The following is a 13,992-nucleotide window of genomic DNA, read 5'->3' on the forward strand; positions in this document are numbered from 1 at the left end:
CGCTATGAAGAACACGCTTCTAGAGTTTCATGATCTGAAGAGGACTTATTTGTAAGTTGTTTCGCATGATTCGCAAGTGTGTAGCATGTTTGTGGGGCCAAAGTAAATAGTTTGTGTTCAAAATGGACTGGGAATGAGCTAATTAGACGGACCCCCCTAGGAAGCTCGTGGCCTTCGGCCACTCGGGACTTCTTCCCCAAACAATGAATTCTAGATAGATATAGAACCCTGGATATCGCCCAACACTAGAAAATCCATCAGGGGACTTGCTTTTTGAGTAGGCGAACTGAACTGAGAGATATAAGTTCAAACTGTTCCAGTTTGTCGGTGCTATGTTTTCAGGTCTTTAGGTTTTCACTCTTTCAATGCTCGTATGAGGAGTATTAAGTGAATTGCATTGTTTTGAGAGATCAAAAGGAGTAGTTGATTTTCTTTCATTACCTTTGCTGCTGTTGAACTATTTCACTGGCATAGTTAGAGAAACCGATTTCGAAGCTTTTTTTGGACGCGGCACTAAGTCGACTTCATCAAAGTGATCAAAATAAATGTAGCATGGAATGATTTATCACCTATTGTTTGTTTTGCTTAGCCACAAGAAGAGGCAGCGAGATCAGTTGTTTGTTTGGGTTCAAGGACAGAGAGAGAAGCTGGGACCTCATTATGAAGACGAGGAATTGCTACAAACTGAACATTGTATGGATGAGGCAAGGAGATACTTTTTTATGAGAGTTTGCGTTCTTATCTCCGTCCCTTTGCAATAAAAGGGATCATAGTTTAAGCGGAGCAGAGCACCATGCTGGGTTAAGAAAATATGGTAACGCGTTGATGCGACAAATTTTGGTTTACCGTCCGTCCATACCTTCAACTTTTTACGTCGCCACACTGCTGGAACCCGCGTTTTTTGGCGTGGAATTTTATGGCCAACGTACTGCATTTGACAATGCGTTTTAGTAAAACAAGCAAGTTTTTTTTCAAACAACTCAAAAACCAGCTAAGTATTTTTTTGTCGTACAACGAGGAAGGAAGAGAAAACGAGAGAAAAAAAAACAGTAAACATACGCCGAGTAAGCTATTCTAAACGTGAAAGAACGCGACTGAGAGCACGGAAAGGAACTTTGGAAAGGAACTTTATTTGAGTGTCTAGTCTTTCTAGCGCTGGAGCACTAATTGGGGACACTGTAAACTGAAATTAAAAATTAACGCAAATCAAGTCAAATGATTGTTTTTGAGGAGAGGGGAAACCGGAATACCCGCAGAGAACCTCTCGGTGCAGAGTAGAGAACCAACAAACTCGACCCACATATGACGCCGAGTCTGGGAATCGAAGCCCGGGCCACATTGGTGGGAGGCGAGTGCTCTCACCACTTCGCCATCCCTGCACCCCCAAACGGGCAAACAGGGGAAATATTAGTGACAAATAACGAGAGAGAGAGCAAGAAAGAGCCCGAATAAAGAGAATAATTATAGTGACGAGCAACGGAAGAAAGAGGAAGCACAAGCACGAGAAAACAGGCTGAATAATGGTGACGAATAACGGCCCAAGTTGATATTAATGACTCAGCAAGCCGCACTGGTCGTTTGGTAAACACCCTAGTTGTGAAAATATCTGAAAACAAGAACATATATGAACATCTTAAATAATAATTGAGGAGCTGTGCTCTTAGGTTTTCCAAATGATATTGCTGTCTTTGTTGACTAGCTGGTGTGGTTACATCAATGGCTTAGGGTGCGTTCATCGGGCCTTTACTCTGGAGTAAGAATACGGGAAATGGTTTCTTTAGAAAGTTCTTTGCGTTCCCAGTCGGCAAAATGAAAATTGACTTTGGTTTGTTTGCAATTGCTAAATTTTAGCCCAAAAGGGAAAGTATAGAGCTTTTTCCAGAATAGGGCCAATCGAAAGCGGCATTTGAGCTCTTGTAGATCGAACATTGTAAAAAGCAAGAAAATTGTAAATTAAATTGTAATGTCATGTAAATGGTCATGGAAAGTCCTGGATTTTCCAAAATTGTTCTAGTTACAAACTCGGAATGTAATTTCTCACCTTTGTTTTTTCTAGTTGACCAAAGAAGTGAATGAAATGTCAGAGAGAATAAAGCAGACTCGACCATTCGTTGAAGAGGTAGCCGTAACCATCAGAGAACTAATTGAGAAAACAGGATTGAAATAGCAAGGCCCGGCGTAGTCGTGCACACAAGACTGGAGTAGTCGTGTCTAAAGCACCAAACTTACAACATGGTGTACCCTCGTTTGTAACAACGAGGGCTGTGATGTCTCCTTTTGACACACTCCCAACAGAAGCCGATAAATCTGGCTCCCAACTTTAGGACTGGATACTGTGCATGAATAAAGCTCAGTGCCATCGACTCGGAAATGCAAGCACGGAGAATTCGAGTTCTTTTCGTTTGTTGCACACAACTGTGCCAATCGTTTCAGTTTGTTAATACAATCACAGCAGGGAAAGGCGGAGTTAATCACCAGTCCTCTTTTAAGGTTATAAAACGTGAAGACTGCAGAAAAGAAAAACTGGCGACTGTAGAACGTGGTTTATCTAAGATAACTTGAACTTAACGTTGAACGGCAAATTCACGCGAGACGCGTGACATGAGCAATCATCATTGTATCTGTGCTAAAGCTGCAGCAAAATTCCAGCGAAGTTGCTTGTGCTATGGCTACTGTGTTTACCTCTACATGGTGCGAACATGCTTCGAACTGGTCAGGTATTGCCCGCACTTGAGGAACGTTCGTAGAGCGGCTGCTTGCAGCAGCTTCGTTCAGAGGAAATAGCCGAGGAATCCTCTGCACCCACTATTACAACGGCTCTCGGGAATGGTTCAGAAAACAATGGACACAAAGAACGATACAAAAGAAACAATGGACTCTTACTCTAAAACAATACGGCTGCGTCTTCAAGGGATCCGATGAAAGTAGAGGTTGTAAAGAGCTGCGTCCTATCTCCATCAACTGGCGGCTATTGTCTGAGGTCGGGTAGGGAAAAGTAGTTGATGCCAGTCTACCAATCGTTTCCGGAATTTTGTTTCGGTTAGATGCGGGAGGGTAACTTAGTAATTATTCAACGTGGTATTCATGTGTCTTACTATCACCTGTAATTTAGTCGTTAGACTGCAATGGGTTCTAATAAAGTAACCGGTCATTAGAGGGTGGAAACCGACGCGTCTCGGATGGTTTTAACAACGCTTGGAACACACGAAAACAATGTGAGAGAGTTTCAAGGACCAAGTTCTCCTGCAGTTCTTTCCGATGGTAGCATTGTGTGTGATAAGAAAAAGAACCGTATTCAGATATTTGAGTAGACATCCAGCAAGTAAGAAAAGTGTTTTTTAGTGTGTACCTTGGCATTGTTCAAGTTAACAAACTCTGTTTTGAAGGTCTGAAATGGTAGGATATCGATTGTCTGTTATTTCACTTATCCTTTTGCTTTCTGTCATGGAAGGGATTATTTCAACGTCATATAGCTGCAGGGACCGCGGAGCATATTTTGTATACACCTTATTCCAAAATGGCCGCTGATTTATGCGGATACAAATTTGCCCTTGTTGCCTCGTTCAAGAGAAAGTGTTCTTTTGAATTTTAAGCTTAAGAACGAGGCATCAAGGGCGAATTTGAATAAAAACATAAGAATATTTAAATGGTGGCCATTTTGGAAAAAGGTTTATTGGGGCGGCTAGCGCCGAAAGCGCGAGCTTCTCTAGGGTGGTCCGGGGGCATGCTCCCCGGGAAATATTTTAAATTTACAGTCTCTGAGATCGCTGGAAATGCCTCCCCTCCAGCTACCCCTGCTCCGCGGTCCCTGAGCTAAGTTGAGCGATCTTTTTCCAGAACGGCAGCGTTTCGTATCACTATAAAAGGCTCCTTGAAAGACCGTTTGGGCCTAAATACAAGGATAATTGTTTTCTTCCTATTGTATTGTGCGAGTGGCTATAACACTGCAATGTAAGGAGCGTTAATTTGGTGATGTGATTTATGTAACCTTGGTTTTCACAGGATGTAAGCAAGAGAGTTTTACTAATGAAACTAAACAAATAGTTTTTATCATGTAACAATCGTTTAGTGATCAATTTGCTCGGTTTTAATCTTTGCTTTTTATATTTGTAGCCTCATATTTGGCAGGTACATTACTGTCTTTTGTATTTAATCCGCCGCCGCCGAGGGCGTCCCCAGTGACGACTAAAATTTTCTGGCGTTAGACAGTAAAATCTATAAGTGTCAATGGCATTTATGGCGGTGAAAGGGTTAATGGTTCTGACAGATAAGACTTCGGAGAGCTGGACCGAGGAGAGAGTGTTAAGCCGCATTCACACACTGTATCTTTAAGCTAGTGAGAAAAATTAGTATGCGGAACACGAATTTGACGATGTGGAAGCCAAAAACTCTCGTGCTGCATGTTAATTAAGCGGCATTCACACACCTCATTTTTAAGCTAGTGAGTAAATGACGTCACTTTCTCGTCGATCAAGATCGCTGAAAGCTTATCGGTCGGAACCCTCACCAGTAATGGCGGACCGTTAAATGAAAAAAGTGGAGCTAAAATAAACAGTCTTCCTCTTGAAATTACTACACAAAATTTCGCCTGTTGAGCATTCATCGCAATTCCTTTCCAAATGTGAAGAAAAACGAGAATTATTCTTTTCGTCGTAATGCGGGCACTTTAAAGAAGTTTGAATGGGGAGCATTAACTTCTCATTTCTTTTTGTTTTTGTGATGTCGAAGTATTCAAATCAATTGTTATATTAATTTCGTATTGCCTTTCAGTGCTTGTGAAGAAAGTGTGTGATGTCTGGGTTAATTGGTTCCCTAATAAAATCAATAAAAACAAAGGCTGCGAATGGCCTCGTTATGTGAATGGCTGCTTTTTTCAAGTAGATTAGATATGACATGCATGATAAAAGTAGATGGGTCTGTATCAATGCCAGGTCGAGAGCAACCTCAATGCCAGGCATTGGTAGGCCAGGTCACGTGACGACCATGCCCTTGTAAACCACGTGACCAGTTTGTGAATCTATTAAAGCTGGCCAAACGTGATATTTAATAACCACCTTCGTCATTTCGGAATTCATGAAACGTCCGTGAAGTGAATCAGTGAAATCTGTTGCCTCATACTCGATGCTCATTGGTGGAATCTGAACTGCCAGCATCCAGGACAAACGCACGCATTCGCTGATGAATTCCTTTAACTTGGCGCGGTTTTGAAGCTCGGGAAAATCGTACAAGGTACTCCAAAGCTGTTTGCTGACATCCTACAACGAGTAAAGTAAGTGTATTACTTATTATGCCAGATATGCCCCGAAGTGCAAGTAATTAGAAGCACCTCCCTTGCTTTTCTCCCCAACTTCAACAAAACTTACGTAAAGGAATACACACCGTTAACAGATTTCACTGGCAAGAGAAATCATTAGACAACTGGTTTCAATCGACCTCTGAGAGACACCAATAACAGTAGAGAAATGTACGATTTCTGGTGGACGAACAAAGAACGGTAATGAGAGATCTTTTGTTTTCGTCCACCAACATGGCGATGACGTCACGTGAAAACCTCCTATTTATCAGTCGTCGATACCATAATTTAGAAAAACTCATTTTGATAGACTGTTTCACTCATGCATTATTAATGAGTTTTTGGAAGGTTTATTGTTATGTTCTACTCATGTCTACGCATGTGGTTCCGTTAATTCCACTGTTTCCTTTTCTGCGGGTTTCGAACCGGCTAATGGATGACTGTTTGGGTTCGTCTTTCGACATCTCTAACATCTGTTAAGTATACCTTGAGAAACTTTATTACAAGTGAAAATGAAAGTCTTTGTCGCGTTTTTGAACTCAGACGCACCTTTATTAGGTTAGTAGCCATCTTTGAAACCTACAGTTACCTACTACCATAACATAAAATTAACTCTCAACCTCAATTTTTTTCTCAAGTTAGGGAAAAACATATTTGAAAATGTCGAGAGAAAGGGAGCGTGTACAACCCAGATCGATAGTTTAGTGGTAATACTGACGACCACTGGAATATAAAAGCATGACACCCATTACAACAACTTCCCCACAATTTTCTAGTTCCCGTATCCCATCGTTTCTCTTAGCCGGTGGAGCCTTCGTACGAGAAAAGGAAGGGCTCACGAGAAAGGATTTGCAGTCCCAGATTCTAGGACTTCCGGATTTCATATATGATTCATCAATAGTACTAAACATGGCTGCGCTGAGAAGCATTACATTCAAAGAGTCTTTATGTAAAGCTTTGAGAGGTCTCAAATTAGAGATTGTGTCTCTTCGTGTCGAACAGAAAGAAGCAATAAGTAAACAGGACACTCTGATCATTTTATCGACCGGCTTCGCACCAGCTGACCCCATCCCGCCACATCGGCAATTTCTACTTCCAGTTCAAGATTTTATTGTTCGCAAGCTAACCAATGAAACAAATTCAATTTTTTATGTATCCAGAGCCCTTCGATTTCTCGTGCGATGGCCCAGCCGTCTAAGAGAAACGATGGGATCTGGGAACGAGAATGGGTGGTTTAGTGTCCAGTGTGTTTACGATTTGGGTCTCTAATGGCATATGTTACGCTATTTATTTTCTTTTCCTTCTGTTATAGAGGTTTAAGCCCTAATCCACTTTACAGGAGCAAGTATACTTAACATACCCTCTTGATACTGTCGATATTTAATCGCGCTCCTGTGCGTCTGAAATAATCCGTTATACTTTCTTGCATGTCTTGTGCTTGCTCTACTCTTTCCTCATCAGTTGGTAAATCTAACAGCTTTTTCAGTCGGCGTTGCTTCTCTGCTAATGAATGTTGCACCGTTCGATATGCAACCTGTGGATGTTTACAAATGACAAATGAAAAGTACAACGGATAAAAATAATGTGATTGAAACTGAGATGGCGAATACAAACTTGCTGGAAAGCGGTATCTATTCTGGTTTTGAAGTAGTTTCCGCAACAAACCATAAAACATATGTTTTGCCTGTTGTCCTGGGTATTTCGCTTTTACTGGCCACATAAGTGATGTAGGGTTTACACTTGAAATTTCCATGCATTTCTCCCTAAGTGAAGGCCGAACTTGTGATAGGCATGGCTTTACCTTGAAAGAATAGAGCACTATAAACTGCTTTGTGCTTCAGATTTAAGGGAATTCAACATTATAAACTCTTTTGCAGTCAGAATTGAGAGAATGTTTGCACTGTAAAGACTTTCGTGACGTTTTTTATATTTTATGGCGCATTAATGTGGTGGAGAAAACGAAAAAATAATGGTTTTTCTCAAGAAGGAAAAACATTTGAAGTAAGATGCACTTCCAAAGAGTTTGAGGTTCAATGGAAGTTGTGTGAATGAAAGTTAGCATCTTTTTGAAGAAATAATTAGACGCTCACCACCATCACTGAGAAGAGGATTTTGTTTTTGAGATCTTCACTGTCGTCCAGTAGGTTCAAAGATTCGACTTCATCTAGTTCGTCCATTGCATCGAGCCTCGTCTGGGTGAACAGGTTATCGTAGCGCTTTATCAGGGCAGACGGCCGGCATTCGCCGGCTGATAAATCCTCAAATTTCCCGCCCTTTTTGAGATGCCTCTGCGCCTGCTCTTGCAACCTGTGTTACAACAGCACATTTAGTTACAAGATTAAAAATATAGTACATTGGAATGATAATGAAGTGAAGGACGATCTTGCAGGAACGCGTAGTCCTGACAAGGACTGTTTATGATGACATTGACTGACTTTCGACTTGGACGACAGAGCGAACGCCTCGCTAATTATGACTTCCACTCAGGTTGACGAAACGTCAATCGATATCATTGTAAACAATCCTTCTCAGGACTACACACCCGGGCGTTCGTACGTTACTTTGTTATGCTATATATCTTGGTTAAATTACTCACGATTTTACATTGGAATGAATTAGAATAAACATACAACAGGAGAAAGAAAACGACTCACAGTAGAGAAACTAATTGAGTTAAGAAGTCTTAAAGTAGATATTTACAAAGATTCAACGGTTATTACAAGCAAAAAAGAAAAAAACAAAGTAGAAAAGCTAGCGGAGAAAATTAAGAACACGATAAAAAAGAAGAAAGACATAATCTAAGGAAGTAGTAACTTGCTTAGTTAAAGTAAAATAAGTATTCGGACGAATTAATTTATGTGAAAAAAGTTCAAACGTCCCATTCAAAGTTTTCTGAAAAGTCTTTCCTATCCAGGGTACCAATATAACTATTCGGATCGACTGTTTAAAAGCGTAAAAGTTATTTGATGCGTGCCTGATATAAATTTGTCGCTGAACCTTTACGACCTCTTTTAGCTGCCATCCCCATGTCCAGGAACTTAGAATTGTTCTTGGGTTCTTATCTTACCTGTCCGTCAAACTTCTCTCCTTTTTTTTCAAATACCGAACCATTTCTTGAGCTTCTTCTAGGTCCTTTTGTTTTTGGTGCAGTTGCTTCTGGAGGTTGAAGTTTTGATCCTTTTTCTGTTGCGTGCCTTCGTTTTTTCTGACCTTCGAAATACCGCTTTCCTCACCTTGCGTGGTGTCAGTTTCACTGAAGCTAGTGTCTGTGTTAAACGCTGAAAATTCTAGCAGAAAATGAAGCTTGGTTGTGAATAATTGTGATTTTATTTCAGTTATACACAGCGGACTGACATGTCTGTAGAATGTCTATCTGTTCAACTTGTCAACGTGAAATGAAATCTGTTCATGCACAATTTGCAGAACGATTCTGTCTTGATTATAAGGAGGTTGGATGTCGTAAGCTATAGGCCAACTTTGGCACCACCTGACTGACTGCTACATGAATGAATGAGTTGCTTCCGAGAGCCTTTGATTTATTAAAGGATGAAATATGAATAAGCTCGGCATTCTTAATATCTCCTCAAGAAAGCACCTAACAGGTAGTATTATAGTAATGTAAAGTTCAACTGATACCATTACATTAAAATACTGGAGTGGTTGTTTAGATGTCGCGGAGGATTACCACAACGAAAAAGTAAACTTTAAAGAAAAAAAAACGACTCCATAACGCTCTACTACCATGATTCTCTCTTGCTTGCCCTGTCACTTGGTTTCTAACAGATCCCCACCAAAGTGGCAGAAGCTGGTAGGGGGAGGTGGAGATAAATTATCTTTTCGCTTAGGGAATTAATATTGGAGGAAAAAATGATTTGTTTATGTCAATAAAGTCACCCTTCGAGCCACCTAAACCAGCAAGACCACCCGGAGGCCATCCTTTTCATTTCTATTTATGGCTTGTTAACTTTACGTAATTTTTCTTTAGAGCGAGTTTCAATTAAGTGTCGTATAACCAAAACCAAAGTAATTACTTTGACTTTGGCCAATCAAAAAGGACGGCGGCAATCCAGTAAACTAATCAAAACTCGAAGTAATTACACGTAGCCGACACAAAGCGCGGGAAAATGTGCACGCGCGAGCTACGATTGGTTTTGGTTTCACTTCTGGTTAGTTGAAAATATGGCGCGAGAACTTTGAACCAATCACTGAGTGAAGTAAGGCAAAACCAAAGCAATTCGCTAATTACTTTCGACACTCAAGAGAAAATCGTCTAATCTGTATGTGTTTTATCTGAGTTTACTTGTATTTCGTAACGAATTTAAGTCTCATTCAATCCTTGGAGGAGTTAATCGTTACCTGTATCATCGTCAAGTTGCGTGACAGTATCAAACACATCTGATCCTTCATCACTTTCATCATCACCTTCTGAGCCACTGGCCAACGTACAAGTGATGGTGGGCACCTTTGGTTTCGTCACTCCCTTTAGGGATTCCTCAAGCAGCTGTAACACCAGACGGTAACCATGGTGAAATCTCTCCAACAATGGAAGCACCTTTTCGTCTCGCGAAATTTTAAACTCTTTTCTTAGCTGACTCAGCAGCTGAAGAACCTAAATCGATATCAAACATATCAATTAATGTTTAGGCAAGTATAGACCTCTTTTATAATGGCGGCCAAATAAAATATTTGTTTTAATGCTAATAAGCCTTTCTAGCCTTGCTACGACGAGCAAATTTCAAAAGAATTTTTGTTTCAAAATAAGGGCAGTAGTTCTAATTAACATAAATACAAAAGAATGTAAACGTGGTCGCCATTTATGAAAGTGATATATTCAAAGAATACTTGGCGAAATGTAGCCTTTGATGAGGTCGTTTGTTTTTTGTCAGTCGTTTTTCAATGTTACCAAAACCTCTATGGACTAATGGTGAGTGTCTTTAGAAACCGAAAACGATCAAGTGGAAGGTGCACTCACGTAACTCGATAGATGCCGAGGAGTCTGTCCTCTCGTACTCTCCGTTCTTTGCTTCTCTGAAAGAGCGTGATAAATAAAATAATGTTGCACCCGGGGGCCGGGTTGCCATCGGATTACTTTTCTTTTTATATAGCTGAATTTTTCCCCTCATTGGTTACTTTGAGGTCACATGACATCTAACAATAAAACTGTTTCCCGCCGAAAGTCTCTGAGCAGGCAACAGTGCAAAATCTATGACGTCAGAGGGTAACAGTGCACTGTTACCCGCAAATAGGGAGCTTACGAAACGACGACGCCGACGGCAACGACGACGCTACAAAACAATAGGTTTAGTGAGCAAAAACAATGGTTCTGCACGCTCTGCACGTGCGTTTTACATTTTGGTACATTTCTTTGCCGTCATCTCCTAAATGACGACGTGAAATGACCAAATTCAAGGTTTTGTGGAGGACGTTAGCACTTGACGATGAATTTTCAGTTCTCTCTCTACGCTTCCGACCCACTAGTACCAGTTTAATTCCTCACCAGTTACTACACATTTTTAACGCGAAACGACATGAAATAGTTTCGCAGTGATATAAATAACGCGAACTCGTATTTTTAAATGAAGTCCTCGTAGCCGTCGTCGTCCTCGTTTCGTAAGCTCCCTAATGTTGACCGGCGACGACTGCCGTTGCTGTTGCACATTTTTCTTTTTGTGCTATATAACAAATCACTTAATGACTGGTCCCTCGGGAAACAGTTCATTTTGTTTCCCTCGAATCTCAATGTTTCCCTTGGCTGCGCCTGGAGGAAACATTGTGATTCTAGGGAAACAACATGAACTGTTTCCCGAGGGACCAGTCATTAAGTGTTTATTGTTCTACCAAGCAAGTGGTTGATCGAACGGTGAAGGGCATTGTTGACTTATTGAGGCAATCGGAACTTTAGAACCGCAATATCCATGGTTGAAAATTTGTTGATACTTGATGCTGACCTAACAGGTCTTTTTTATCAATGGCAACAACTTTTATATCCGTTTGGCAAGAAATCATCAAGTTTGACGCACTCTTGCCTCTGGGTTAATTTAAATAAAGGTTTGTTTAAATTACCTACTCAACATACAAAATAAGTACATAACAAAAGCCAATAAGTAACTGAAAGTAGTCTTACTATTTTATCGTGGTCTATCCGTTTTTCAAGCTTCTCAATTAATCCGTTTACTAGCAACTGGTCACTTGACTTTATCTGCACTGCACTCAACACTGACTGGTTAAAATACAGTCTATCCTCGATAGCTTGTCCCGACATTGTCCTCATGTACGAAGCAGCTCTATCTTTTAAGTCTGTTTCGGAAGTACGTCCAGAAATGGCCGATGATGTTTCTTCAGTGTGTATTGAAACTTTCAACATTTTATCAGACAGTTTTTGCAGAGCGGATTTGTAGTGGTTAATGGTACGTTCCATTTCGGTTTTCAAAGCCTCGTGAATTTTCATATAACGCGTTTCTGATGACCTTGTGATCGCTTCTAATGATGTATGCTCCGTAAATCCACTTAAAGCCTTTGAAAACCTCTCCGTCCTCTGAATAAGCCGCTCGCGAAGTGTCTCGTCCATTTGGGTGCAAATTCTAAAAATGGTTTTCATGTGTTCCCTCGAACCAGCGCTCGCGTAAGTCTGACTGTTGTGTTTGAGGACATCGGCGAAATATCGTAACAAATGATGAACAAATTCGTCGGTGCTGCAGCCATGATCCGGAAGTCGACCTTTGCGGTCATACCATATCTTTGAGTAAAGTGCAGCCAGCGATGCTAAACTACTTGGTATATCAGCATAGAGGCTCTCAATCAATAAGTTGTCCAACATGAGAACTATGACATCCCCGGGAATCTGATTAACTATTCGAATAAGGTCTTGATAATCTTTTCTCTCGATACGCAAGTTAATCTTACCAATAACTTTTAGAACCAGTATCTTTCCGTCTTCTAAAGGATCTTGCTCGTTGGAAGCTGTTGAGTCAAACCTCCTTTCTCGGTTAGTTTTTCTCGGCGGGTATGAGGAATCGTGAAATGAATTGTCTGACGTATTTAAGAAAGAATTTGACAAACTTTGTCGGGAGGTAGAACTGCTGTGTGAAGAACTAGTTCGAGTTTTTGACATGATTTTGCGTCTATTACGCTTGCTCGGAATGCTAATTAGGTCAGATCATGAAAATTCTAAAAAAGAGAAGCATAATTAGCAGCTCAGTTTGCCAAGTAATATTTCCAATATTTTTAATTTCCGTTTCACAAAGCTGAAAAGTAAAGGTCCTTTGATCAAAGGATGAGCCTTGACAGAATCTAGCGCATGATGCAAACATTCTTGGAATCAGAGAGAAAATATAGCGATCCCGAGTTCTGCCTCTAATGATCTTGAGCTGACGTTGATGACACCGAAATGCAAATTTTTATGAAGTCCAAGAAGCTTGTCGTAAGCATTGTTCAAGGTCTCTGGAGATTGATAACCGGTGTTGACGTGTCTGCTTTTGTTGACTTGAGTAAAGCCTATATATCTGATGGGCTCATCCTTTATTCCAAAGTAAATACACAGTCAAATACAGCTATTAACGGACCGGCCAGATATAGGCGATTTAACTAGCACAGTTTGCTAATACTGGTCATAAAAACAAATTTACGCTGATGATTTTTTTTCCTCATGGTCGGTTCTTTCTAATGGGTTTTATAGTTGGTTTTATTGGTGTCGTCAATTTTACCCTTGTTCGGTCTAGCCGGAACGATCAATCAAGGACACTTCATCAAAATTTCGCCATTCGAAACTGTTGTTCATTTAGTTGGTTGACTTTCCCATTTTTGTGGATTCGTTAATTCAAATTCTTAGACGTTACATCTGAATTGCTGGAAAAAAGGGGTTTTGTTGTTTCTGGAAGCAACTAATCATACTTTGTCGGTGGTTATAAATTAGGAGGCGATGCAGGGTCGAAATAAGAATTGCCAAATCACCTAAGTCAAACAAGTTACTTTCATAGATGGCACTTCTTTGCTAACTGTTGCTGAAAAGTCTTCGAAAAGAGCTTCTCTAAAGACTAAAGCATGAAACTCGTCGCATAATCTGTATTGGGCAAAAAAAAAAAACAAATATGTAAGCAATATGCAGTTTAGTTTATCTGTTTTACAACTCCAGGTGACGAGGGTTGTACTAGAGAAACCAGATTGCGAATAGTTTCTCTTTTGCTCTGGAATCGTTGAAACGAACGCCTACGTTGAACTTTCAATTGCTAACGCTGCGGGTCACAAATACTTCGGGTGTAGTTTAGTTTTCACTCTAACCAAAGCCCGTGGTATTTGAGACCTACAGCTTCATTTCAACGATTGTAGAGCAAAAGAAAGACTGGGCGCAGTCTTAAGAGAAGGCTGGTCTAAATACCATTCGCTGATGATTACGCAGGTCAAGAGTATAGAAGGAGTCCCTGCTGCACCGACGAACAACTAAGGCAAAAGTTTACCCTAGACTTAAAACAACATTTAAATAGCGTGATTAGGACTACGAGCTAATTTATCTGCAGAGTTCTGCAGGACACGGTGACATGTAAACTGACCTGTAGTTTAGACCTGCCAATCATACTTATCATTTTATTCACTCAAGCTAATGAAAAGTCCCGGAGTCTGTTCCCTCGAGTTTCTAAATATGGTCGCCTTGATGTGGTATGAATAGTGCCTTTTTCGGTTCCCGGCGGTTCCCGGCTTAGCCA

The 13,992-nt window shown here is 40.6% G+C and overlaps 2 protein-coding genes across 2 annotated transcripts in view; one reads left to right on the forward strand and one right to left on the reverse strand.

The window, feature by feature from the left end:
* The window catches only part of LOC138007233 (protein SFI1 homolog), a 78,534-nt gene extending 73,705 nt beyond the window's left edge, over positions 1–4,829 (forward strand). The window contains exons 31-33 of the mRNA XM_068854026.1: positions 1–51; positions 590–704; positions 2,057–4,829. The exon at positions 1–51 is cut by the window's left edge and continues 496 nt beyond it. Coding sequence (XP_068710127.1) covers positions 1–51; positions 590–704; positions 2,057–2,167 — 277 coding nt within the window. The 3' untranslated portion in view covers positions 2,168–4,829. The remainder of the gene's footprint in view (positions 52–589; positions 705–2,056) is intronic.
* A 139-nt stretch (positions 4,830–4,968) lies between these two features.
* Positions 4,969–13,324, reverse strand: LOC138007234 (meiosis-specific nuclear structural protein 1-like). The gene is made up of 7 exons (XM_068854027.1): positions 13,244–13,324; positions 11,418–12,460; positions 9,650–9,902; positions 8,361–8,580; positions 7,384–7,600; positions 6,654–6,827; positions 4,969–5,255 (listed from the first exon to the last, which is right to left on the reverse strand). Exons 2-7 carry the CDS (start codon positions 12,402–12,404, stop codon positions 4,971–4,973), a joined length of 2,136 nt encoding a protein of 711 aa, XP_068710128.1. The 5' UTR covers positions 12,405–12,460; positions 13,244–13,324; the 3' UTR covers positions 4,969–4,970.
* Positions 13,325–13,992: the final 668 nt, after the last annotated feature.

The sequence above is a fragment of the Montipora foliosa genome, chromosome 6, assembly GCF_036669935.1.
Source record: "Montipora foliosa isolate CH-2021 chromosome 6, ASM3666993v2, whole genome shotgun sequence".
Lineage (NCBI taxonomy): Eukaryota > Metazoa > Cnidaria > Anthozoa > Scleractinia > Acroporidae > Montipora > Montipora foliosa.